Source organism: Bubalus bubalis, chromosome 18 (assembly GCF_019923935.1).
Source record: "Bubalus bubalis isolate 160015118507 breed Murrah chromosome 18, NDDB_SH_1, whole genome shotgun sequence".
NCBI lineage: Eukaryota > Metazoa > Chordata > Mammalia > Artiodactyla > Bovidae > Bubalus > Bubalus bubalis.
Window position 1 is genome coordinate 1,341,958 of NC_059174.1, and position 25,210 is coordinate 1,367,167.

A 25,210-nucleotide genomic window follows, 5' to 3' on the forward strand; every position below is an offset into this window, starting at 1 on the left:
CAACGAGGACGGGGCCTCGCGGGGCCGGAAGCGAGGAATTGGGACGAAGATGGCAGACTTCGATTCCCCTCAGAAGCTGTCAGGCGTGCCTCGGCCGCCTGACGGGATGGGAGGAGGCAGTTGCTCAGAAATCTCCACCGAGCTCATTCGCTCCCTGACCGAGCTGCAGGAGCTGGAGGCTGTGTACGAACGGCTCTGCGGCGAGGAGGTGGGGGAGCTGAGCTGCTTTTTCTGGAAGGACGCAGAGGCAGTGGGCCTAGGAGCCGTGGGAAATTTGGGCTGTGGGACGTTCTATTCTTGCCAAGGAACCAAAAAAGCACCTACGCGAGATGCAGGCGTGTTGTTGAGTGTAGGTGGGGCGACCTGTGGAGAAGGCAATGGCAACCCACTCCAGTACTCTTGCCTGGAAAATCCCATGGACGGAGGAGCCTGGTAGGCTGCAGTCCATGGGGTCGCTAAGAGTCGGAGCCACTGAGCGACTTCACTTTCACTTTTCACTTTAATGCATTGGAGGAGGAAATGGCAACCCACTCCAGTATTCTTGCCTGGAGAATCCCAGGGATGGGGGAGCCTGGGCTGCCGTCTATGGGGTCGCAGAATCGGACGCGACTGAAGCGACTTAATAGCAGCAGCAGCAGTAGCGACCTGACGTCTCTGTTTACTCGTTTGCACGCCCCCAAGCATGCTTTCCTGTTACCTAGGCGATCTGCCCCCACTCATCCATTGATTTCCCTGGCCCTTAATCGCCAGATTTCTCCGCCAGAGTAAAGTTAGACTTGAGGAGTGTAAGCCGACTTGCTTGCTTTTCAAAATAGGAAGAAAGGCTCTCTTGCAACGACTTAACAGTTTAAAAATTTTGAAATGCTTTTACCTCGTTATCTCATTTAGGCGGGAAATCATTGTAAATAAACTCGAAGCGTTTTAAGACTTCCTTCTGTTGGGAATGATTTAAGAGTGTAATTTTAGTGTTTCAGGTTAATTCAGGGCTTTATAGAAATTTAAGATTTTAAGATTCAGACACAACTGTCTGATCTTGGACAAGTCGCTTCATCCCTTGTGCTTAGCTCTTGTTGTTTAGTCGCTAAATCGTGTCAGACTCTTTTGCAGCCCTGCGGACTGTAGCCTGCCAGGCTCCTCTATCCATGGGATTTCCCAGGCAAGAATACTGGAATGGGTTACTGTTTTCTCCAGATTATCTTCCCTATCCAGTGATCGAACCCCTATCTCCTGCATTGGCAGGAGGATTATTTTTGGCTGTATTAGGTCTTAAGTTGCTGCCTGGGCTTTCTCTAGTTGTGGAGACAGGAGTTTCTCATTGTGGTAGCTTCTCTTGTTGCAGAGCACAACTCTAGGGCTGGAGGGTTTGAGTAGTTGCCGGGCGGTGGGCTCTGTAGTTGAGGCTCCCAGGCCCTAGAGCACAGGCTCAGTGATTGTGGTGCATGGGCTTAGTTGCTCTGTTTCCTGTGATATCTTCCTGGACAGGGGATCTGACCCCTATCTTCTGCATTTGCAGGCAGATTCTTTACCACTGAGCCACCAGGGAAGCTGTACTTAGCCCTGCCTGATGCCAAATGAGGAGTGTGAGCTTTATGCTTTCTAACATTCCTTGCAGCCTTCTTTACTTTTCTGTGTGACTTGATGTGAATACATTTTTGACTGCCAGCCGGCTTCCTTGCCAGTCAGCAGAAAGATCTAAGCTGTGATCTAATAGTTTAGTAGCTGTTCCCTAAACCAAACTTTTGTGAAGGTTGAGCACAGAAGGCAGCTTCGGCCTGGAGCAGGGATGGTCATTGGTATCTTTGAGAATTTTCAAATATTGACTTACAACAGCTCCAGCAGTTTTTAGTATGTTTTTCAGCAAGATGTGCTTTGTAAAGTTCAGTACTAAGCTTGCATTCATTGAGTTAATCAATACTTTGGGGGGAAAGATTAAGTCAGTCTTACAGACAGAATAATATTGGTTTTGTGTCTGTATTTATGTATGTTATTGTTGGGCTTACCTAACATCTGTAAGGGGTATATAGTACTATCCCTATTTTGCAGATGAAGAAACCCAAGCATAAGAATATTACATTAGTTAAAGTAACTCAAAAATTGACTTGGGTGAGAGAGAATTCTATTTATTGCTTCTGGGTACTGATTATACACTTCTTCCCTTCGCTCAGTCATGTCCGACTCTTTGCGACCCCATGGACAGTAGCCTACCAGGCTCTGCCGTCCATGGGATTTTCCAGGCAAGAATACTGGAGTGGGCTGCCATTTCCTTCTCCAGGAGATCTTCCCAACCCAGGAATCGAACCCGGGTCTCCTGCATTGCAGACAGACGCTTTTCCGTCTGAGCCACCAGGGAAGCCCCTGGTGGGGCTTATACACTAGAAGAGACTATTTATAACTGCCAGTTTAGAAGTTTCCTTTCTTTATTTGAGCCTTTATATTTTAAATGCCTCCCTGTGTTAGGCACTATGCTAATGAAATTGAATAAAAGTTTATTTCGTCTCTTTGTTGTGTTCACCTCCTAGCTGGAATGAGATATGCCTAGGCTATCGGTTATTATGTAATGTGATAACAGCAACAGTGAAGTATTATTTGTTAAAGCCCTAGGGAGCTTAATGACAGGTAAGAAGACATTTGAAATGGGATTTACTCTTCAGCTAAGTAGTTAGATTAGATAACTCTTAAGGTTCCTTCTGACCATGCTAATGACAGGATGTGTCTTTGTTTCAGAAAGTGGTGGAGAGAGAGTTGGATGCTCTTTTGGAGCAGCAAAATACCATTGAAAGTAAAATGGTCACCCTCCACCGGATGGGGTGAGTCTTCAGTTCAGCAAGAGCTATTTTAAATTTCATCGGGGTCCACTGGATAAGTTATTATTTTTCCTAACTTTGTGTTATACAGTGACAGTTGAGTTTAAATTGGAAAGGAGAATTACCTCCAGGTAAAGTGAATACCCACTGGTGTGGTTAGGTTGTTCTCAAAGTGTCCTTGGGCCAGCAAGTATCAACATTGTCTGGAAACTTGTTAGAAATGCAGATTCTGAGGCCTCACCCCAGACCTACTATACCAGAAGCTCTGGGGGTAGGGCTCTAGAATCTCTAGCTTAACCTGCATGTCAAGTGATTCTGATGTATGGCTCAAGTTTGAGAGCCCCCGTTTTGTGTATTCTGTATATTCGCTAGTCATAAAAATTATCTTGATTTCATCATCCTCTTAGAGTGTTGGTTAGTGCATTTTATGCTCATTTAGCAATGGGGAGATTCTGCACTCTAGTTCTTTGGCAGTACTTATTTAGGGCTGTCTTTTGTATTTATTTAAATTAAGTTATTATTCAATATAAGCCTGCTGCTTCTGCTGCTGCTGCTAAGTCACTTCAGTCGTGTCCGACTCTGTGTGACCCCATGGACTGTAGCCTACCAGGATCCTCCATCCATGGGATTTTCCAGGCAAGAGTACTGGAGTGGGGTGCCATTGCCTTCTCCTAAGTTTTCAGTAAAACGCGCTTGAGAAAAAGCTATGAATAGAGTGAATGGAGCAAAGAGTTGTGGGGAGATACAAAAGAAGTATGACTTCCCAGGTGGCTCAGTGGGTAAAGAATCCGCCTGCAATGCAGGAGTCATGGGTTTGATCTCTGGGTCGGGAAGATCCCCTGGAGGAGGGCATGGCAATCCATTCTAGTATTCTTGCCTTGAGAATCCCATGGACAGAGGAGCCTGGCAGGCTTACAGTCCATAGGATCTCAAAGAGTTGGACATGACTGAAGTGACTAAGCAAGCATGCTCAAGCAAAAGAAGTATTAATAGAAGACATAGTCTCCATCTGCAAAAAAGTTTTTTCATTTCTTTTACCATCTACTCCTATGGATATGTATACTGACAATGTGTGTCTCCAGTCCAAATCTACAGTTGATTGAAGGAGATGCAAAGCAGCTGGCTGGAATGATCACCTTTACCTGCAACCTAGCTGAGAATGTGTCAAGCAAAGTCCGTCAGCTTGACCTGGCCAAGGTAATCCCATTGAGCTTTTGATATTTGAGTTAGTAGAGGGCAGTAGAGAAGCCACCACGTTAGAAATTAGAGCAGGACCATCCAATAGAAACGTAATGCAAGATACCAAAACAAGATAAAGATATCACAGAAAAATGCCAGACCAATAGCTGTTATGAATATAGACATACAGATCCTCAACAACAGTAGTAAATCATATCCAGCAATGTATTAAAAAAGACTATACTATGAGCAAGTAAAATTTATCCCAGTCATGCAAGGCTGCTTTAGACTATCAATTAATGTAATATACCAAATCGATAGAATAAAGGACAAAAACCACATGATCATCTCATAGACTCAAGACATTTGACAAAACTAAACACCTGTTTTGATGAAAACACTCAACAAACTTGGAAGAGAAGGAACTCCCTCGACCTGATAAAGGGCATCTTTATGATGTTAAAGATGGGCTAACATCATACTTACTGGGGAAAAACTAGTTGCTTCCCACAAAAGATCAGGAACAAAACAAGGATGTTAGCTCTTGCTCCTGCTTTTCAACATTGTACTAGAGGTTCTAGCCAGAGAAGTTAGGCAAGAAAGTGAAATAAAAGTCATTTAGGTGGGAAAAGAAAAAGTCTAATATGAACCACTGTTTTTTAAAAAGCTTCCCAGTGACTGTTTTTTAAAAAGCAGAACAGGTGAAAATAATTTTCACAATTTAGAAACATTTGTTTAACCCATTATTTCAGAAATTACTATTAAATGGTATTAATGGGACATTTTTACCTTATTTATTTTTGTGCTAAGTTTGAAATCCAGTGTGTATTTTACGCATATACACCTTAATTTGGATTAGTCACATTTGAAGTGCTCAGTAGTCACAGGTGGAGAGTGGCTACTGTATTGAACAACACAGGATCTGGGTTGTGAGTTTTGGTTTGTTTGTTTGTTTTTTGGCTGTGTGGCTTGTGGGATCTTAGTTCACTAACCAGGGACTGAACCTCATCCTCAGCAGTGAACGTGTGGAGTCCTAAGGATTGGCTGGCCAGGGAATTCCTCATTCTTGCTTATTTACACCAAAATACTTTCCATATATTTTGCATACATTATTTTATTTATTTTTAATTGAAGAATAATTGCTTTGGATTGGTTTCTACCAGACCTCAACATGCATACATTATTAATTGGATTGCAATGTCATGTTCCCAAAATGTCAAATACACTGTGATTATGTTATAAATTTAACAATATAAGCCAAATATAAATATGGATTATCTCCACTACTGCCTTATTAAAGTACATGACTGGTCACATAAATAAAATTGTCTGATGCTTGTCAGTAGTATTGACCATCAACCCACAAGTTTTGTGAGTGGTAGTGGTAATGTTTTTTAGTTTACCAGTGAAGGCTGTAAAGGATCTCCGGTTACTTGGCTTCAGCCCCTGAAACTCCCTACCTTCTGGAGAGATGCTTTTGAAAGAATAGGATGTTGTTTCTAAGCAACAAATCTTTTTGCAGAATCGCCTCTATCAAGCCATTCAGAGAGCTGATGACATCTTGGACCTGAAGTTCTGCATGGATGGAGTTCAGACTGCTTTGAGAAATGAAGATTACGAGCAGGCTGCAGCCCACATTCATCGCTACTTGTGCCTGGACAAGTCAGTCATCGAGCTCAGCCGACAGGGCAAAGAAGGTTGGCATCCCAAACTGCTGCTTCCTAGTTTGGTTACAAGCATCTGTAATCTGAACTCGGCAGTCTCAATCAGGAAAAGGAAAATCAGGAAATTTTCTTGTCTGGTACTAGACACAGTATAGGTCCTAGACCATCCCAGGGCAAAGGTTGTTATTCCTACCTTATGGAAAAGAAAACAATCCAGATCCACTGTTCCTCTGACCAGTGGGTTCTTTACACTGGACAATATTGCCTGTTTATACAATTAAAATTAAATTTTTAGCTTTCTGTTCTGGACTGTCCATGACCCTCCACCCACTCTTGTCTTTCTAGCCTTTTTTCATGCTGTTCGCTCATACATCCATTCATTGTACACGTTTGTTGAGCTCCTCTTTAAACCAGGGTATATACTGCTTGCTGCTGCTGCTGCTAAGTCGCTTCAATCGTGTCCAACTCTGTGCGACCCCATAGACGGCAGCCCACCAGGCTCCCCCATCCCTGGGATTTTCCAGGCAAGAATACTGGAGTGGGTTGCCATTTCCTTCTCCAATGCATGAAAGTGAAAAGTAAAAGTGAAGTCGCTCAGTTGTGTCCGACTCTGTGCGACCCCATAGACGGCAGCCCACCAGGCTCCTCCGTCCATAGGATTTTCCAGGCAAGAGTACTGGAGTGGGGTGCCATTGCCTTCTCCGATACTGCTTGCAGTTCTCTGCAAATACTCTTCATCTTTCTGTGTCCAGTGCTTTGCTGTTTTCATTCCCCTTGCCTAGAATGTATGTACCCCATACTGAGAAATCAAAATCTTGCCCATCTTTGAGAAACAAAGTATCATCTCTGGGAAGCCTTTTCTGATTACTTCAACCAGAAATGTGACTTGTGGGCACCTTTCTCATGACACTTGTCATACACTGGATTTTATTACAGTCATTTGTGCACAGACCTCATTTCTTGAAGATGATGGTGACTCCTGTGGCAGTGGAGGTGCAGCTGACTCAGCTCTTCACCATCTGTATTGCTAGTTCAGCGTCTTGCACACACTTAGTGCTCAATACCTGTTTTTGGAATGCACAGACAAAGTGGCCTAAACCTAACACAGTACCGTTCTCTACATTAGTTCTCATGTTCTTCCATTGTGCAGGCAGCATGATTGATGCCAACCTGAAACTGCTGCAGGAAGCTGAGCAGCGTCTCAAAGCCATTGTCACAGAGAAGTTTGCCGTTGCCACAAAGGAAGGGGATCTGCCCCAGGTGGAGCGCTTCTTCAAGATCTTCCCGCTGCTGGGTTTGCATGAGGAGGGATTAAGCAAGTTCTCAGAATATCTTTGCAAGCAGGTATGGCTCCTGATTGCTTGGCAGGACAATGGTACAGTTCTCAGCCTGCAAACTGGGGCACTGGATGGATCCATTTTCTGTGGATACTTTTTACCTCTGGATTTGAATCCCCTTTTCTTCTGCATCCTGGCAGGACTGGATACATGCATTCATTCAGCACTTACTCTTACCAGTCTACTTTGTACCAGGCATGGCCTGGACATCTACTGATGTATTCCAACAGACCAAGTGAAAGCATAAGAAAATTAAAATGCAATTTCTCTGACAAGTTGAATCACCTTTTCCAAGCTGTCAACCAGGGACTGGCTTCTTGTAAGAGCATTCAGAGATGTTGGTTAGTGGTTTTTAGACTCGTAACCAGCCTTGAGGGCTCCCCTGATGGCTCAGTGGTAAAGAATCCGCCTGCCAATGCAGGAGTCGCAGGTTTAATTCCTAGGTCAGGAAGATGCCCTGGAAAAGGAAATGGCAACTCACTCCAGTATTCTTGCCTGAAAAATCATGGACAGAGGAACTTGGTGGGCTACAGTCCATACGGTCACTAAAGAGCTGGACACAACTTAGCGACCGAACAACACCAACCAGGCTTGAGTCTCAAAATAAGACTTGGAGGGGAAAAAAGCCCCAGGCTTGCAGCTCAAAAATTGAGATGAAGCAGGTTAAAACTGAAAAAGAAACGCTTCAGTTTAGTCTCCGCTCACCTTCCCCTGGAGCCTCAGATTGGGGAGAAGCAAACAGTAGACGTGTGAGCACAGAGTTGTTATTTTTTTAAGTGTGTGTCACAGTGCATCCTGTCCCCATCCGCCAGTTCTGTGTAGTGGAATATTATTTTGCCATTCAGGAAAATGCAACAGTTCCATATGTGCAGACACAGTTTACTCCCTAACATGTGACTGACTAAGTTAAACAACAGCGTGCCATCATTCATGTTGAAATTGGAGAGAGCGGCTGTAAAGATTGTATGTTACATAAACATGGGGTATGTGGGGGACAGTTAGCAGTGGCCACCTCTCAGGAGGAAACTTAGGAGACCAAGAAACACAGATAAGAGAAAGAATTACTTTTCATCCAACACTCCTTTGTTCCTTTTGAATGTTTAAGAGTGTTTTACCCATTCTAAAAATTAACAAGAAATGAAATGTAACTGCTTTATGGTACTTTTCTATCAATACGTTTTTTTATCAGTATTTTGTTATCTGAAACCTGGAAAGGGCTTCTACTATTAATCCCTTAAAATTCCCTTAGAAGTACCCAGATTCTGTCCCCTACTCAACAGAGCACCATTAATAATAACTCTTGAGTTATTCTTTGAAACAATTATTGTAACTTGGGACTCTCTCCCCAGTTTAACAGCTGTAGATATTATCAAGGAAAAGGAAAACATCATTAATCCCTCTGAATGGAAGAAGAGTTAACTACCATGTTAGGTTCTTTGTCTTGCCTGAGGTTTGGACAGCCCACAGCCCCCAAGGGACACTCCTCTGTGCCATATAGGCTTTCTAGCATCAAGGGAAACATGGGGGGAAAAGCCACTGGGAGGTCTTTTAGGAAAACTGAGGCTAACTTTTGGTCTAAGAAATATATGTGGATTTTCTACTTTTTCAGGTGGCCAGTAAAGCTGAGGAGAACCTCCTGTTGGTTTTAGGCACAGACATGAGTGATCGAAGAGCTGCAGTCATCTTTGCAGATACACTGACTCTTCTGTTTGAAGGCAAGCCTCTTTCTCCACTGAAGACACTTCCAGCACCTGTATCCTAGCTTTTCTTTTCTCCTTACCAGCCTGATGCCTTTACTTTAATCCTGTGGTTTGCTATATACTGGCTTATTGGAGAATTAACATCCCATTTCAGTATCTGATTCTCAAAGATTAGAGTCTCTCAGATGTTTTATTCTCCCTAGTCCTTGAGAATAAAACTCCAAGAGTGGATTTAACTAAAAAACGACAGGGGAGAGAGTGATGCTCATTTCCAAAGATGCTCCTGTAGAAACTGTCAGTATAATTTATCAAACGCCTGCTGTTTACCAAGCACTATGCATAGGTAACAGATTTGCTTAGCAATTCCTGACACCAATAAGAACCATTTATGTTCATTTTGGGAAGTAAAACAGCCAGAAAGGGTTGAGTTAGACCCCAGGTCAGTCGTGGATAGAAGAAAGGAGTGTATCTGTGGGAAGAACATTTGGAATCCAGCCCTCTCCCTTTCTCCCTTCCAGGAATTGCCCGAATTGTGGAGACCCATCAGCCAATAGTGGAAACATACTATGGGCCAGGCAGACTTTATACCCTGATAAAATACCTGCAGGTGGAATGTGACAGACAGGTAGAGAAGGTGGTCGACAAGTTCATCAAGCAGAGGGACTATCGACAGCAGGTGAGCAGGGGTAGCTTACAGGGGGTTTGGAAGCAGCATTAGCCAACAACACTGAATAGAATAAATCAGGGGCAGGGAGGCTAAGGGGGTGGGGAGTGCAAAAAAGATACAAGTAGGAGAAAAATGCCAAATGCAGACTGGCCTGCATCTTGCCACTCCCCAGCTTACTTTGGACGCAAGGTGTTGTCAAGGTGATGATGGCCTCAGTACAAGGCTGAGAAGGAAATAGAAAGGGCTTCCTAAAAGGAACACAACAGAAACATTAAACCACTTGTCAATCACAGAATGTCAAGCATTGCCATCTGGTGACTGAGAATTTTATTTCCTAAGGTCTTATTCAATGTTAAATAATTTTGTCTCAGATTTCTCCTTTATTCCTTAAGGGCTAAAGGTAACATTTGCTTTTTCAGAACTTTAGGTTTCTCCATTTCTTTGAGCAGATAAAATAAGAATCAGTTCAGTTCAGTCACTCAGTTGTGTCCGACTCTTTGCGACCCCATGGACTGCAGCACACCAGGCTTCCCTGTCCATCATCAACTCCCAGAGTTTACTCAGACTTCATGTCCATCAAGTCAGTGATGCCATCCAACCATCTCATCCTCTGTCATCCCCTTTTCCTCCTGCCTTCAATCTTTCCCAGGATCAGGGTCTTTTCCAATGAGTCAGTTCTTCATATCAGGAGGCCAAAAGTATTGGAGCTTCAGCTTCAGCATCAGTCCTTCCAATGAACATTCAGGACTGATTTCCTTTAGAATGGACTGGTTTGATCTCCTTGCAGTCCAAGGGATCTCAAGAGTCTTCTCCAACACCACAGTTCGAAAGCATCAATTCTTTGGCTCTCAGCTTTCTTATAGTCCAACTCTCACATCTATACATGACCACTGGAAAAACCATAGCTTTAACTAGACAGACCTTTGTTGACAAAGTAAGGGCTGAAGGTAACATATGTTTCTTCAGAACTTTGTTTCTCCATTCCTTTAAGCAGATAAAATAAGAATAGAACTTAGAAATAGGAATAACTTCATATAGTTTAATTTCTAGAACTCTAGGAGACTAGACATTAGTTCATTGGAATACCACTAGCATCACTTTTAAGTACAATAATAGAGGTGAACATTAGCATATAAATCAAAAGTAAATCTTTGGCACCTCACGTTGAGAGCCTCCTTTTAGCTTGCCTGTTAAACAAACTAAATCTAAACATTCTTATACCAGAAGTCTGGAGGGACCAGCAGGAAGCAGATAGAAGGAGGGAGGGGAAGAGTATTCTCATTTCTGTGGTATATTGCAGTTTCGGCATGTCCAGAGCAACTTGATGAGAAATTCTACATCAGAAAAAATAGAGCCAAGGTAATAATCCTCTTTTCTTCACCCCATGGAAGTTTGAATCGGTAATCAAGTATCATTCAGAGGCTGCTCTCTTAGTGTGGTTTACATTTTAAAAATACTTTGTCTTTGACTCTTTTTTTAGAATGGAATATAGCGTACAAACAAAAGCATATGTATAACATGTTTGTGTTTTGTCAAGAACACTAGATCATTACCAGTGCTGCAGTCTGGGTCTAGAGTTGGTGCAGTTAATCATTACAGTGTACTGAGCATGGAGTACAGGGAGGCATGAATAAAGGGATATAACCTAGGCTGATGCAGTGCAAGGGAAGGAAGCCTGAGGACGTGATCTCACATCTGAGACTTTAAGAGTAAATAGAAGGGGATAATGGATAAGTGTATACGTATGGCTGAGTCCCTTCACTGTTCACCCGAAACTATCACAACATTGTTAATTGGCTATACCCTTACAAAAAAGAAATAAAAAGTTTTCTTTTATTTTTTTAATGAGTTAAGTAGAGGAACCCCCCTGGTGATCCAGTGGTTAAGACTCTGTGCTCCCAGTGCAGGGGCATGAGTTCAGTCTCTGAGATTCCACATGCTGTGTGGCACAGCCAAAAAGATAAAAGAATAAATAGGAAGAAGAGGTGAAATGTGTTCCAGGTAGAGGAGAGGGAAAATGTGCAAAGACTCCGTCTATTGAAAACCCAAAGAAGGCCAGTACAGCTGAAGTGCAGGGAGTTGGAGAGAGTCTGCCATGAGGTGAGTCCAGCGAGGTTGTCGGTCAGGCCGTTTGGTGTTTGTATCCCAAGAGCTGTGGAAAACTCATGATTACGATATGACCGGATTTACGTCCTGAAAAGGTCTCTTGGATGTCAGTGTGGAAAATGAGTTAATTTTGTCTAAAATGTGAGGGAGGGGATCAACTTCATTCCTAACAAGTGGCTATTTGTTATCCCAGTAGTTTGTTGAAAAGACTATATTCTTTCTTCATTGAATTGTCTTAGCATTCTTGTTGCAAATCAGTTGACCATAAATGTCAAGATATCTGGACTCTTATTAATCTATATGTCTGTTCTTATGTCAGTAAAACCACACTGCCTTGTTTGCTGTTAGCTTTGTGATAAGTTTTAAAATTGGAAAGTGTGAGTCCACCAACACTTTTTTTCCAAGATTGATTTGGCTTTTTATCTAGATAGGTGATGGGTGTGGGACATAGTTTAAGGATGTACCCTAAAAACTTCCACCAGAGCTACATGAGGGGTTAGGGAAGCATGATTTGTTTTACATGAAAAATAGATCATTTTTACTCGAGCCACTAACAAAAATACGGGCTTCCCTTGTGGCTCAATGGTAAAGAATCTGTCTGCCAATGCAGGAGACACAGGTTCAATTCTTAGGTCGGGAAGATCCCCTGGGGAAGGAAACAGCAACCCAGTCCAGTATTCTTGCCTGGAGAATCCCATGAACAGAGGAGCCTGACAGGCTACAGTCCATGGGGTTGCAAAGAGTCGGACATGATTGAGCATATTACACTAAAAATAAAAATACATCTCCCAATCTCTTATGTAACTCTGGCAGAATTTTTAGGGGGTGAATAATTCAGGTGAAACATGTAAATGGGACATGTGGTTGACCACCGTGTCTGATCACAACTAGGCCAGCAGAGCCAGAAGGACCACTTGGCAGAGCTGACCCTCCTGGGCCTGGGGGAGGGGGACTTTGTACTCTTATTTGCCCTGTAGCTCTTATATCTGAAGGAATCCAGTGTCCTGCTTATGCTTTCTGCTCCACGTGTCTTAGGGAACTGGACCCCATCCTGACTGAGGTCACCCTGATGAATGCCCGCAGTGAGCTGTACCTGCGCTTCCTCAGGAAAAGGATCAGCTCAGATTTTGAGGTGGGGGACTCCATGGCCTCAGAAGAAGTCAAACAAGGTAAAAGGTGTTGCCTATGTTCCCTGGGATGGGTTGGGGGATAGTTGGCTCTGTTTTGTACTAGTTACGTCACAGATTCTTTTAATGAGGAAATAATTGGGGCTTATTAGTCTCTGGGGGAGATCTGTGGACAAATTGACTCTCAGGTGGAAATCTGGACTTTCCAGATTTTAGAATTAGACTGGGTCTTTCAGGCCATCTAATCACTGTACAGCTGAAAATGGCTAAATGCAAGAATGGTTCAGTGAGTCTCCTGCTCTCTTCCCCACGCCCTGTGTCCTCACCAGCTCAGATTTCAGGACTGGTGTTTAAGTAGGCAATATGTGCACATTGTAGATAGATAGGTTGATAGAACAAAAAAATATACATAATTTCATGAGGGAACTTTAAAGAGTAATAAGAATATTCTAAAACTGGATTGTGGCTATTGTTACAAAATATAAAGTTACTGAAAAAAATTGAATTCAACCATATACAATGGTTGAATTTTATGGTATGTGAATTACACCTCATGTAGTATTGAAGTATAATATTGAGAAAACCTTTCACTCCCTTCCTCAGTCTCCCCGTTCCCTCAGTCACAATTTTTGAAGGAATAAATATGTTGACTAAAAAGGTGTGCCACTGTCCTATTTTACTGACACACTTACTCCAGGTTTTTAAGAAGACTGTTTAATCCCTGCTGGTTGAGTATATGCAGAATTCTCTTAACTGGAGACCTGAAACTCACCCAGCATCTGTGGCAATCTGCATGGCTTGTACCAATAATGCATAGCAAGGGAATTATTTATATGACCTGGTGGTTTGGTTTTTTTATTTGTTTTGGGCATTGCTACAAGATTTGTGGGATCATGTTTCCCCGTCAGAGATCAAACCCATGCCTCCTGCAGTGGGAGCACAGAATCCTGACCACTGGACCACCAGTAAAGTCCCTGAATTGGTGTTTAAAGGAGGATTTGAGCTCATTTGGAGTTTGGTACTTATTGCTGTTAATAATGACCATGTATGTTCAGAGTTGTGCTGTTTAATACAGTAGCCACAAGCCACAGGTAACTATTTAAATTATAAGGGCTTCCCTGGTGGCTCAGGATGATAAAGACTCTGCCTGCAATGCAAGAGTTGCAGGTTCAATCTCTCAGTCAGGAAGATCTCCTGGAGAAGGAAAGGGCTAGCGACTCCAGTATTCTTGCCTGGAGAATTCCATGGAAGGAAGAGCCTGGCGGGCTACATACAGTCCATAGAGTCACAAAGAGTCAGACAGGACTGAACAACTAATACTTTCACCTGTCACAAAATTAAATAAAATTAAAAATTCAGTTCCTCAATCATATTAAGCACATTCCAAGTACTTAATAGTGGCGACTACATTAGGCAGCAGATACAGAACATTTCTATCATCATAGAAAATTTTGTTGGTCAACACTTTTTATAGAATAAAAAATCTAAAAACTGCAATCTCCAATTACTGTGATTTCCAGTTATCTCTAATAATGCCAAAATGTTTGGAAATAACACAGTTGTCTAAAAATAGTAATTTAAAAAAATATGGACTATACATAAGATATCACACAGCCGTTAAAGATCAGTAAGCTACAGAGAAGAAAAACTAAACTACACAGAAACAGTGAAATATTTATGATGTAATTTGTAAGCAGGATAACAGAATTGTATCGGTACTGTGATTGTAACCATGTAAATTATGTACAGATTTGGAACAGAGACTAGAAAGGGACCTAAAAAAAAAAAAGATCTATTTCCTTTGGGGAAGAAGAGTGAGTATTCCTTTCTTGGCTGTCTCCTAGAGCACCAGAAGTGCTTGGACAAACTCCTCAATAACTGCCTACTGAGCTGCACCATGCAGGAGCTCATTGGTCTATATATCACCATGGAGGAGTACTTCATGAGGGAGACTGTCAACAAGGTAGGACAGAGGAAACCCCCCTTGGAGACGGGGCATCCTGTCCAGGAAGCCAGGCTGACAGCCATGGCCGAGGCATGTCGTATTTCTCGGTCCTGCTTTGAGAATACCCTGGCATGCTGACTAAGTGTACTGCTTTGAATGGTCAGAGGGCATCTTTGGGGTGATCGGGCTCTTCATGGACCCAGCTGGGACTTCTTCCCCAAGGGTCATAGAAGAGCACCTCAGCTCCTCGGGAACCTCTCTGTCCCCCGCCTCCATAGCAGTGTGTGAGTGAGGGGCCGTGGAGAAGATGGGCCTCCCCTGGTGTCTTGTATCCCGCATACCAGATATTCTCAAGGCAGACGCCCTAACTACTTAGTTTCCTAACCCTGGTGATCAGTAGGGAAGTTAACTGTTTTAGCAAGGAGGAGCCACTCCAAGCTGTGACCAGAACAAGCTATTTTAGGAAAAGCACAGACAAAGTACAGAACCATCTAGAACCGTGACAGAACTGGGGCCCTTACTGGGCAATCTGCCTTTGGGGTAGGCTGTGGCCCTGGACACCTACGAGAAGGGCCAGTTGACATCCAGCATGGTGGATGACGTCTTCTACATTGTTAAGAAGTGCATCGGGCGGGCCCTGTCTAGCTCTAGCATCGACTGCCTCTGCGCCATGATCAACCTCGCCACCACAGAGCTGGAGTCTGACTTCAGGTACAGCCACCACCCTTTCCACTCTCTGGGAGGCGGAAAGGTCCTCCTGTTGGATTCCTGGGGCCCATTTTGCTTCTTCCTTTTTTTCCCTTATGATTCAAGTTCAGCTCTATATAGGCTATAAGCTCCTATCCATAGCACCACATCCTTAACTCCAGGCAGTTGTACAGCACCCAGATACCTTATAGGCCAAATCTGTATTCCCTGGACTGGATTCTTTCTGGCCCTCAGACTGAGGAAAGGGAACTGTTAACAGTGATACTTACCTCTGCTACAAGGCAGGCACTGTGCTGATTTCCTGCTCCCGTTCAGTCCTAACAGTGACCCTATGAGGTGGGAGCCACTGGCTGTCTTCTGTAGATGAGGAACCCGGGGCCCAGGGAGATCACACATCTCATAAGTGGTAGAACACGGAGTGGAGCCTGACCTTCACAAGCTGAGGTCTCCACTCTCACACGGCGCTGCCTTCACCGAGCTGTGCTTCCTCCTGAGCATGTTGGAGCTCAGCGCCGCTCAGTGACAGCCGCCCAGGGAGTCAGGAGCCGGCCAGTCTTCTTTGTGTGTGCTCGCCACAGCAGTGCCTTTGAGAGGGTGCGGCCTCTCATGCCCTGACTGCTCAGGGCCTCCTGTTCCCTGGGAAGAGCAGGTCACGCTGCTGGCTCGGGGTGGTGAGCCGGCTGGTGCACCCATCCTGGAGGACAGGTTGCATGCTGCCAGTCCCCGTGTGCCCTTCTGCCCCAGGGACGTCCTGTGTCACAAGCTGCGGATGGGCTTCCCAGCCACTACCCTGCAGGACATCCAGCGCGGAGTGACCAGTGCCGTGAGCATCATGCACAGCAGCCTCCAGCAGGGCAAGTTCGACACCAAAGGCATCGAGAGCACCGACGAGGCCAAGCTGTCCTTTCTGGTAGGCGGCCCCACACGTGGGAGCTGGGCTGAGCCACGGTTAACCAGCCATCAACTGGAGACTTCTCCAGTGTCTGCAGAGATGGAAAATTCCTCCTTTAAGGAAGGCTTGTTCTAGAGGTTCTGAAACCATTTTAACCCAGGGACCTCTTTCAGAGCAGCCTGAGCCAGGACATGTTCCTGCCAAGAAGGCTGGGTGCCTCAGAGCTCCCCAGTGCCCATTCCCGGGAGCACCCCCAGCTGTTGAGGGCTCCACTGAGTACCAGGCTTGGATGACATCTGTGCCAGCCCCCAGACTGCTTCTCTGAGGACAGCCCGCAGTGGGGGAGGGGGCTGACCCACTAGGCCTACCAGACTGCTTTCTGGCACACTTAGGCGTTCAGCCTCCTCAGGAAGGTGAGCTTCTTCAAGCGCTGCTACCCAGCATGACAGCTGTGTGACAGCTGGGGAGGAAGTACGGGGGGATGAAAGGGTTCATACCAGGCAACAACCAACTTGTGATGAGCCCAAAAGAATGCAGATGAGTCCTGGGCCTGTGGTCAGGCATTTCTGGCACCTGCTGTCTTGGCATGCGTGGGTACGGTGCTATCAGAGGCTGTTCTGCCCTCCCTGCATTGGCCAGACTCTTCTCGGCTCCTGGGGTTCAGAGACCTGAAGGAAACATCCGACAGTGGACCTCTCAGTCGACAGCGGTCCACAGATGGAGTCCTGAACACCACCCTGCAGGGGATGCAAAAGTGTATATGTGTTTTTTTCTGGAAGCAAGGTTCTTAAGCTTTTATTATTCTTAAAGGGAACTATGACACCAAAAAAGTTGAGATGTTGCTTTCAGAGACAGAAGCCTAAACATGCTAATTTTTACCTTGTCCCTGTGCAAGGGAAAACCACAGTAACCAGTCCTCAGACAGATCCAATGAAGTCTATTCAGGCAGTTCTACTTTCTCCTTGTCATTGAAAATATTTTCCCTGAGCACGGGTCCTGTCGATTTAGGATGTCATGGTTGTTGCCAAAAAAAACAGGATTCTGTCCAAGAAATTATTGCTTCTGTACCTTTAGAGAACTTTGCCAGCATTTCTGGCAACCAGCTTCATATAATCATGAACTGACTTTAGTTTTTCATTTTTATTTGCATTCTATTTCATTCTTCACAGAACTTACTTTCATTCTTTCATTTCTCTGCTCAGAAACGACTCCCTACTACCTACCACATCAAAAGTAGACACCTTTGCCTGGGCATTTTGCTGAAGGCCTCCTGATTCTGACACATCTGTCCCTCTAGTCCTGTTTTCCATCCCTTGGCTCCACAAGTCCCCAGTAGGCTGGCTGCTGTGTGTTCACACATTTGCTGCTCCCATTCAGACAGCTCCATTGTTTGAGGCCCAGAAGATAAGGCCGACAAGAAAAGGTGATACTAAATGCCTGGTGACAGTTTTCTAGTTTTCCTGACGCCGAGTACTTAAAATGTCATCACTCCCACCACAGGGCCTATTTCTTATGTCACCTTGATTTATTTGGCTGTCAATATGAATTCCCCGACGGTGCTGATATATCAGTCACTGTGAGCTGGGATAAGCCCAGTGAATCCGTGCTTACAAGGACTGTCAGGACAAGGAAACTTTGAAATCAATACCATTTGAACCCAAATCCATTTTCCCCTCATGACCGATTTTTGTTATGCCCTCAAATGCCCTGGAAACATTTAGGTTACGGCTTCCATCCTTGAGCTGTTGTGCCAGTGCAGTGCTTCTCCGGAGGCCGGTGACGCTTGTGGCCTTGTGTCGCGCCTGTGGTGTTGGTGGCCCGGCGTTGTGACACGCAGAAGGGGCGCCTCGAGTGTCACCCTCCACCGTGCAAGCAGCCTCAGCAGCACCGTCAGCAGCATGACCTTCCAGCACTGGCTGCAGGGTGCTGACAAGGGCAATGTTCTTGTGAAAGACAAAAGGGACATCCTAATCTCAGCCCCTGGGGTTCTGAGCCTCTTTCACCCAGAAATCCTGAAGTTTCTGACTCACCTCTTGAAACCTCAGCTGCTCTCCCCTCACCTCGGCCTTCCTGGTCACGGCACTGGCACACCCGTTCAAGGGCAGCATGATTATCTCAAACTCTAATTTCTCCCGCACAGTGGCTTCCAGATCAGTATTCCCAAACCACAGCTGTGCTCATATAGTGTTCACCCAATTTACATATTCCTCAGCCCCACCCCGGTGTCAGGACCGCATAGCACCCGCGCCCCAGGCTGACGTCACCCGTCTCTGCAGCCCCACCTCCTGTCATTTCCCTGCACGTCTACCCCGACTCTCCTGGTCTCCAGATATGTTTTGGGATTTTCTGCCACTCTGCATTTGCCTTTATTATCCTTTCTCCAGAAAATAGTCATTCATTCATTCAACAAATATTTATTGAGAAACGTCTATATATCAGGCACTGTTGTAGGTTTTTGAGCTGCACTGCCCAGTATGCTGTGGCTATTTAACTTGAAGCTAAAAATCCAGTTGCAGAGTTGCACCAGCCACATTTCAAGTGCTCAGTAGCCACACATGATTATTGCTACTGTACTGGACAATTCAGATTTAGAACATTGCCATCATCAAGAAAGTTCTCTTGGACAAACTAGATCCCTGCCTTCGTGGAGCTGTCATTCTAGTGGGAAAGGCAAACAAGAAACAAATAAGACAATATCAGATAATCCTAAGTACCATTACGATAATATCAAACAGGGCAGTGGACTAGCGGAAGCTGGTGGAGGTGGAGAAATGCACTCGCCTTTCTCTCCAGAATTATCTCCTAGCCTCCTAAGTCCCTCTCAGGTACCAGCTCTGCCATGGAGCTTCCTGTTGTGCCTTAGACCAAGATATGGTTTCTTTCCTCTAAATGACCATCGCAGTTTCTACCTTAATTATCATTTTTGTCACACACTGCTTTTTATGATTGGTGTTTATGCATCAGGCTCATACAGAGTTGAATTACAAAGGAAGGAGCCCTTGACCTGGAGTGGGGAGACCTAAATTCCAACCCTGGCTCTAGCGTTGTGGCCTGTCATTCACTGAATCACTATCCTCCTCTGCTTTATGTTTCCTTGTGGCACTTATCACTCCCTGACATTTATTATCAACTTCGCTTCAGGAATGTATACTCTACAAGGGGCTGAAGTTTTTCTGTTAACCATTTTATTCCCAGTACCTTCTAAGTGCCTGGCACATAGTGGGCACTTTAAATATTTTCTGAATCAAGAGTTGACTGACCTTGTTGAGTCATTTCACCCGCTTAGGTGTCTTGTTTCCACCTGCGAGCTGGCTTGATAATACAGTTGACTGTATTATCAACATGGGTTTGAACTGCACAGATCCACTTATACATGGATTTTTTTCAATGGTAAATACTACAGCTCTATGATTCACGGTTGAATCTATGGATGCAGATGCACAGATGCAGGTGGGCTTCCCAGGTGGCGCTAGTGGTAAAGAACCTGCCCACCAATGCAGGAGGCATAAGAGACGCAGGTTCAGTCCCTGGTTTGGGAAGATCCTCTGGAAAAAGAAATGGCAAGCCACTCCAGTATTCTTGTCTGGAGAATCCCATGGACAGAGGAGCCTGGTGGGCTACAGTCCGTAGGGTCTAAAAGAGTCAGACACGACTGAAGTGACTTAGCACGCACGCACAGATGTAGACATGGAGGGCCAGCTATAAGTTATATGCTGACTTTTTACTGTGCCCCTATCCCCAGTGTTGTTCAAGGGTCAGCTGTACTTGTTTTGCAGAAGGTATTTGGCCGAGCCGCAGACCTAATGGTTGAGAAAATACTTGATAGGTAACAGGCTCTCAGGAAGCATTTCTTAAATCAGTGACAGCCTTTGCATCACTGACCTTGGCTTGGAGGTTTGGAGCCCCAGGACTTCTCCCAGACTTGTATGCCTACACACAGAACAAAAAGACCTGAAAGCCTGGATCCCTACCTCTGAGGTCAGACAGCTTCTCTGCCTCTTTGTGTCAGGCCCTGGAGATAGGGCGAGCCTAGTTCACCATGCTGTCTGGCTGAGACCTGAGCCCCCTGCCTGGTGACAGTGCTGAAGGTGGTCCTTAGCTGCCTTGAGCCTCAGGAATGGGTACCAACAGCAGTGAGCAGGAAGTGACATTCTTCTGTCCTGTCTCCCAGGTGACGCTGAACAACGTGGAAGTCTGCAGCGAAAACATCTCCACTTTGAAAAAGACGCTGGAGGTAAAGGGGACCCTGGCTGTCGTCTCTCTGCAGCCTTCCCATGCCTCCTGTCGAGAGTGACCCTGTGCGCTTCTCCTGCTGGGGCCGTGGCATTCCTGGCATTGAGCCAGCTCTTCCTCAGAGCACTTGAGGAGATTCATGAGTGATTGAGATGGTAGCAGCGCATCTCTGAACTACAGAAGATTATGGCCTATGAGCTGGGAGATCAGAATTCAGGCTAGCTCTTTCAGCACACACTTGGCCTGTGACCTTGGGCAAATCCCTGAGTGTCACTTCTCTCATCAATGAAATGAAATACAGATCTCCATGGGGCCCTGCTCTTGGTTTGTTGGGTAGCCTGGTTAAAAAAAAAAAAAAGAAAAAAGAAAAACAGGATTGAAAGCACTTAATAAAAATAATAAAGTCTCCCATAAATTTTGAGATAAAAATGATTCTGAGGGGAATTCACTGGCAGTCCAGTGGTTAGGACTCTGCACTTTCACTGTGAGGGCGTGGGTTCAGTCTCTGATTAGGGAACTAAGATCCCACAAGCTGAGTGGCACAGCCAAAAAAAATACAATATAGGGTTCACCTAACCCTGTAGAGAACCAGTTGTTGTCATCGTTTTTTAAAGGAAGGCCATATAACAGTGGAAGTTACTTGCGCTTGGAAGTGAGATACCCCTGAGTTCACATCTCCATTTGAGCACTGGCCAGCTGTGGGGCCTGAGGCAAGTTCTCTAACCTCTCTGAGCCTCAGTTTTCTCTCTTGTAAACAGGAAGGATGGTCTCTGCCCCGCAGGTTTGTTGTGAGAATTAAACAAGAATATAAAGCGCCTGGTACATGAGCAGCATGCAGTGGTGGTTAATGATTGTATTAGTAGTTACACACAACAGCATGCAGCATTTACTTTGTTAAATACCAGAAAACAAGGAGCCCAGCTCCCCTCCACTCCTGAACGCTGCCTCTGGGAGAGGAGAGGAGCCAGGGTCCTGCCTCCCCGCAGGCACCGGTACCTGTGAAGGCGCTTTGCTGCAAAAGCACGGGGCTCTGCGCTGAGGCTGGTGCTGAGCGCTGGCCTTAGGGCTGAGCTGCCTGAGGCGGCCAGGAGCAGACACGAGGAGAGGGCCTCTGCGCTGGTGGGCTTCCTGAGGGAGGCTCGGGAGGCTGCTGTAAACTGGACCAGCTTAGAAATTCACCCCAAAAAGGTCTTAAAATGGAATAAAATAAGAGCGATAGTCACAAAGGACCAGTACCATAGAGTCTCTCACATCATAAGTATTCAACAAGGTGGTTGTCTGTTGTGTTTACGTCATGGCACGTTAAATTGTGCTCCTGACTTTTCTTTAACATTAATTAGCCTGCTGGATTTTGGTCCCTTAGCAGCTCTTCCTCACTGCTGGCTCCTGCTGGAGCCAAAACAGCACAAACTCTGAGGAGGCTACAGGAAACGCAGGCAGCTCCTGGCAACCTGGAGCAGCGTCCCTGTGCGTTCTCTGCTACTCAGCCTCAGTGTGGAGTTCATGAATAGGTGCTCTGGAGCTGTAATCCCTGGCTTCGTGACAGTGCTGTGTGACTTTAGGCCAATTACTAACTTCTCTGTGCGTTAGTTTCCTCATCTATACAATGGAAATAATAATAGTGCTTACTTCATAAGAAAAGTACTTTATTAAAAGTAAAATGCTTGAAACTGGACCTGGCACACAGTAAGCACTTAAATCTTAGCTGTGGTCGTGATGATATTCCCTGGGCTCAGAAGCCTGATGGCTGGGTGTTCTCTCCTAGAGTGACTGCACCAAGCTGTTCAGCCAGGGCATTGGAGGGGAGCAGGCCCAGGCCAAGTTTGACAGCTGCCTTTCTGACTTGGCTGCCGTGTCCGGCAAATTCCGAGACCTCTTGCAGGTAAGCCCCAGTCCTGGGCTTGTGTCTTGCTCTGAGACTCTCATTACTGGCTCATCATGGGTTCCACACATATAAGGAAATGGGCGTGGTGGGGAGGAGGCGTGAGGGAGCAGAGTGCCCGCCACTGAACTTGTGCAAGTCCCTTGAAGACTCAAGGTTTTTAGCAGTGCTGCTGCCATGTTGACAAGCTGGCAGCATGGTCCTCTAGAATCTCCACTCGGCCTCCACAGTGCCCGGAGCCCTCAGGAAGGTGCTCAGAAGAAATGGAACCACATAGGTACGCAGACCTGCGTGGCCTTAGCTGAAGGCACTGCCTGGTACCAGGCGCTCAGAAATCAGACCAACCTCATGGCCGCATCTCTGGCCTGGACCTGATTCAGGATAGATCTCGAAAGGAACAGGTTGTTCCTGACCTCCTGGATCAGTGTTATCTCTGCTAGATTTCACAGAGGGCCTGCAGAAAAGGCTCCAAGCTGAGGATGCCCTGGCAGACAAAGGGTGGACGGAGCGGAGAAAGGGAAGGGATGGGGCACGTGCCTCCCGTGTCTGACGCGTCTCTGCCTTGTCCTGCAGGAAGGGCTCACAGAGCTGAGCAGCACAGCCATCAAGCCGCAGGTGCAGCCTTGGATCAACACCTTCCTCTCTGTCTCCCACAATATCGAGGAGGTCAGCCTGACCACAGGCAGCCGTCAAGCCCAGGCTTGCCCCGCATTCCCCGGCCCCCGGCAGTGGAGCTGTCTTACAGATTGTACCTTACGTATTTCTCAGGCTCATTTCCCTCACCCTCGAAGGCTAGCTTCCTCCCAGTAACAGGTTGTTCTTGCAGTCAGAGGGCTTCAAAAGACATCTAAAAGGAGTTTGCCTTGATGTATTCTCTTTCATTGAGGCTCTTTTTGCCCCACATCTTAGGACCTTTTTTTTCTAGCTTTATCTTTTCATGGCTTCCCAGCTGATGCAGTTGGTAAAGAACCTGCATGCCAATGCAGGAGACACATATTCGATCCCTGAGTGAGGAAGATCCCCTGGAAGAGGAAATGGCAACCCACTCCAGTATTCTTGCCTGAGAAATCCCATGGACAGAGAAGCCTGGCGAGCTATAGTCCAGGGGGTCACAAAACAGTCAAACACAACTGAGCGTGTATACACAATCTTTTCATTCCTATAGAACACGAGATACAAGAGGGAGTAAACTGCCAGGAGGTTTACCACGTGGTTTGGGCCACTGCTTCAGTTGCTGGTCAGAAGTATGATGCAGAAACAGCAGTTTCTGCCAGCCTGGTTTTAAGCTGGCTTTAGGCTGGATGAGTCATAAGCTACAGAAGTGTTTCCCTACAGGAGTGGAAGTCGGGTGGGGGAGAATGGTCCTTGGAGAAGTCCCTGCTGACCCACCTTGCTTCCTGACGTAGGAGGAATTCAGTGACTATGAGGCCAACGATCCTTGGGTTCAACAGTTCATCCTTAATCTGGAGCAGCAAATGGCAGAGTTCAAGGTGAGCAAGGGCTCTCAGGACCAGTCTGTAGAATTAGCCACCTCTGCCCAAATCAGCAGCCCTGAGGCTTCTCATCGCACTACTGCTGGGAGCCCTGGATACCCTTCCAAGCCCCAGGCTGTGGAAGCACTCCCGACGGCTTGTATGGAGGCAGAGGGGCAAGGTGGGACCCCCACTGACGTCCAGTCTCTGTGTGCAGGCCGGCCTGTCCCCAGTCATCTACGACAGCCTGACCAGCCTCATGACCAGCCTTGTCGCAGTTGAGTTGGAGAAAGTGGTGCTGAAGTCCACCTTCAACCGGGTAACGTGAAGAGAGTGCAGGCCTCTGCCCTACTGTTTTCCCTAAGGAGGACCAGGCTGTCCCCTCCTGGCTACCCCAGGCCCTGTGCATCTAGGCTCAGTGCTGCCCTGAGGCGGCAGAGCCAACTGAGGCACCATCCGAGTCCCCGCTGGCCTTGCAGCCAAGCACTGAGCAAAGCTGGGGGCCGGTGCTGCTGGGCTGGAGGGCCAGGCCTTGAACTCATGTTCCCATGCAGCTGGGCGGTCTGCAGTTTGACAAGGAGCTGAGGTCACTCATTGCCTACCTCACCACGGTGACCACCTGGACCATCCGAGACAAGTTTGCCCGGCTCTCCCAGATGGCCACGATCCTCAATCTGGAGCGGGTATGTGGGGCTCCCCTGGCCTTGCCAGAGAAAGATGACTCAGGAGAGGCAGAGACGAAATGTGGGTCTCCAGTGGCAGCCCAGCCCTGCAGGCCGCCTCTTTCCTGAGCGCCCCTGCACTGCCTCTGGTGGAGTTCCCCGGCCTTCCCTCGGGCTGGCCCCTCCTTGCTGACTCTCTCTGCTCTTCCCACAGGTGACCGAGATCCTAGATTACTGGGGCGCCAACTCGGGCCCGCTGACGTGGCGCCTCACGCCTGCTGAAGTGCGCCAGGTGCTGGCCCTGCGCATAGACTTCCGCAGCGAGGACATCAAGAGGTTGCGCCTGTAGCTGCCGCACGAGCCCAGCCGGTTCCCCTGCTGGCAGCGGGGAAACAAGGCCTCGATTCTGGCCGTTCTCTGTTCTCAGACCTGTGGGGGTGCTTTATGGAACAGTGTCTCCCCAGTAGAGAGAGGTAGGTCCGCCTTGGCTCCTAACTAGGTGGGAACACCAGGGCGGGCCAGCCTTCCACACAGAGGGCCATCCCCTCGTCCTTGGACGTGGCAGCACATGAGCTGCCTCCCTGCCGGTCCCGAAGGACTTGGCTTGATCTGGGGACCTGAGGTTTACTCCAAGGAGAGGCTGTGATGTTTATGATCGCCCTGAATAAACAGGCTCCTTGAAGAGAGGCCAGTGTGCTGTTTCCAGGAAGGGCTGGATGCCACAGGGCAAGACAGGTCCACGAGCTGCACTGAAATGTGAAGGCAGAAGTCTGACTCCTCAGCCTCCTCTGGTGCCCAGAGCGGCACATGACAACAGGGGCCTCACCCAGTC

General features: G+C 46.6%; 1 protein-coding gene across 3 annotated transcripts; it reads left to right on the top strand.

The window, feature by feature from the left end:
* The first annotated feature begins 9 nt into the window (after positions 1 to 9).
* Positions 10 to 25,064, top strand: COG4 (component of oligomeric golgi complex 4). Of its 3 annotated transcripts, XM_044932163.2 has the most exons (20): positions 84 to 208; positions 2,520 to 2,616; positions 2,725 to 2,807; positions 3,887 to 4,001; positions 5,506 to 5,680; positions 6,798 to 6,991; positions 8,594 to 8,699; positions 9,203 to 9,360; positions 10,652 to 10,710; positions 12,493 to 12,626; positions 14,429 to 14,547; positions 15,074 to 15,240; positions 15,982 to 16,147; positions 20,301 to 20,363; positions 22,128 to 22,244; positions 22,818 to 22,910; positions 23,651 to 23,734; positions 23,934 to 24,035; positions 24,271 to 24,399; positions 24,593 to 25,064. In XM_044932163.2, exons 3-20 carry the CDS (start codon positions 2,785 to 2,787, stop codon positions 24,725 to 24,727), a joined length of 2,139 nt encoding a protein of 712 aa, XP_044788098.1. In that variant the 5' UTR covers positions 84 to 208; positions 2,520 to 2,616; positions 2,725 to 2,784; the 3' UTR covers positions 24,728 to 25,064. The 3 variants fall into 3 exon arrangements, with proteins under 3 accessions (XP_025124158.1, XP_025124159.1, XP_044788098.1); XM_025268373.3 differs by lacking the exon at positions 2,520 to 2,616 and having other exon boundaries at positions 10 to 208; XM_025268374.3 differs by lacking the exons at positions 2,520 to 2,616; positions 2,725 to 2,807 and having other exon boundaries at positions 69 to 208.
* Positions 25,065 to 25,210: the final 146 nt, after the last annotated feature.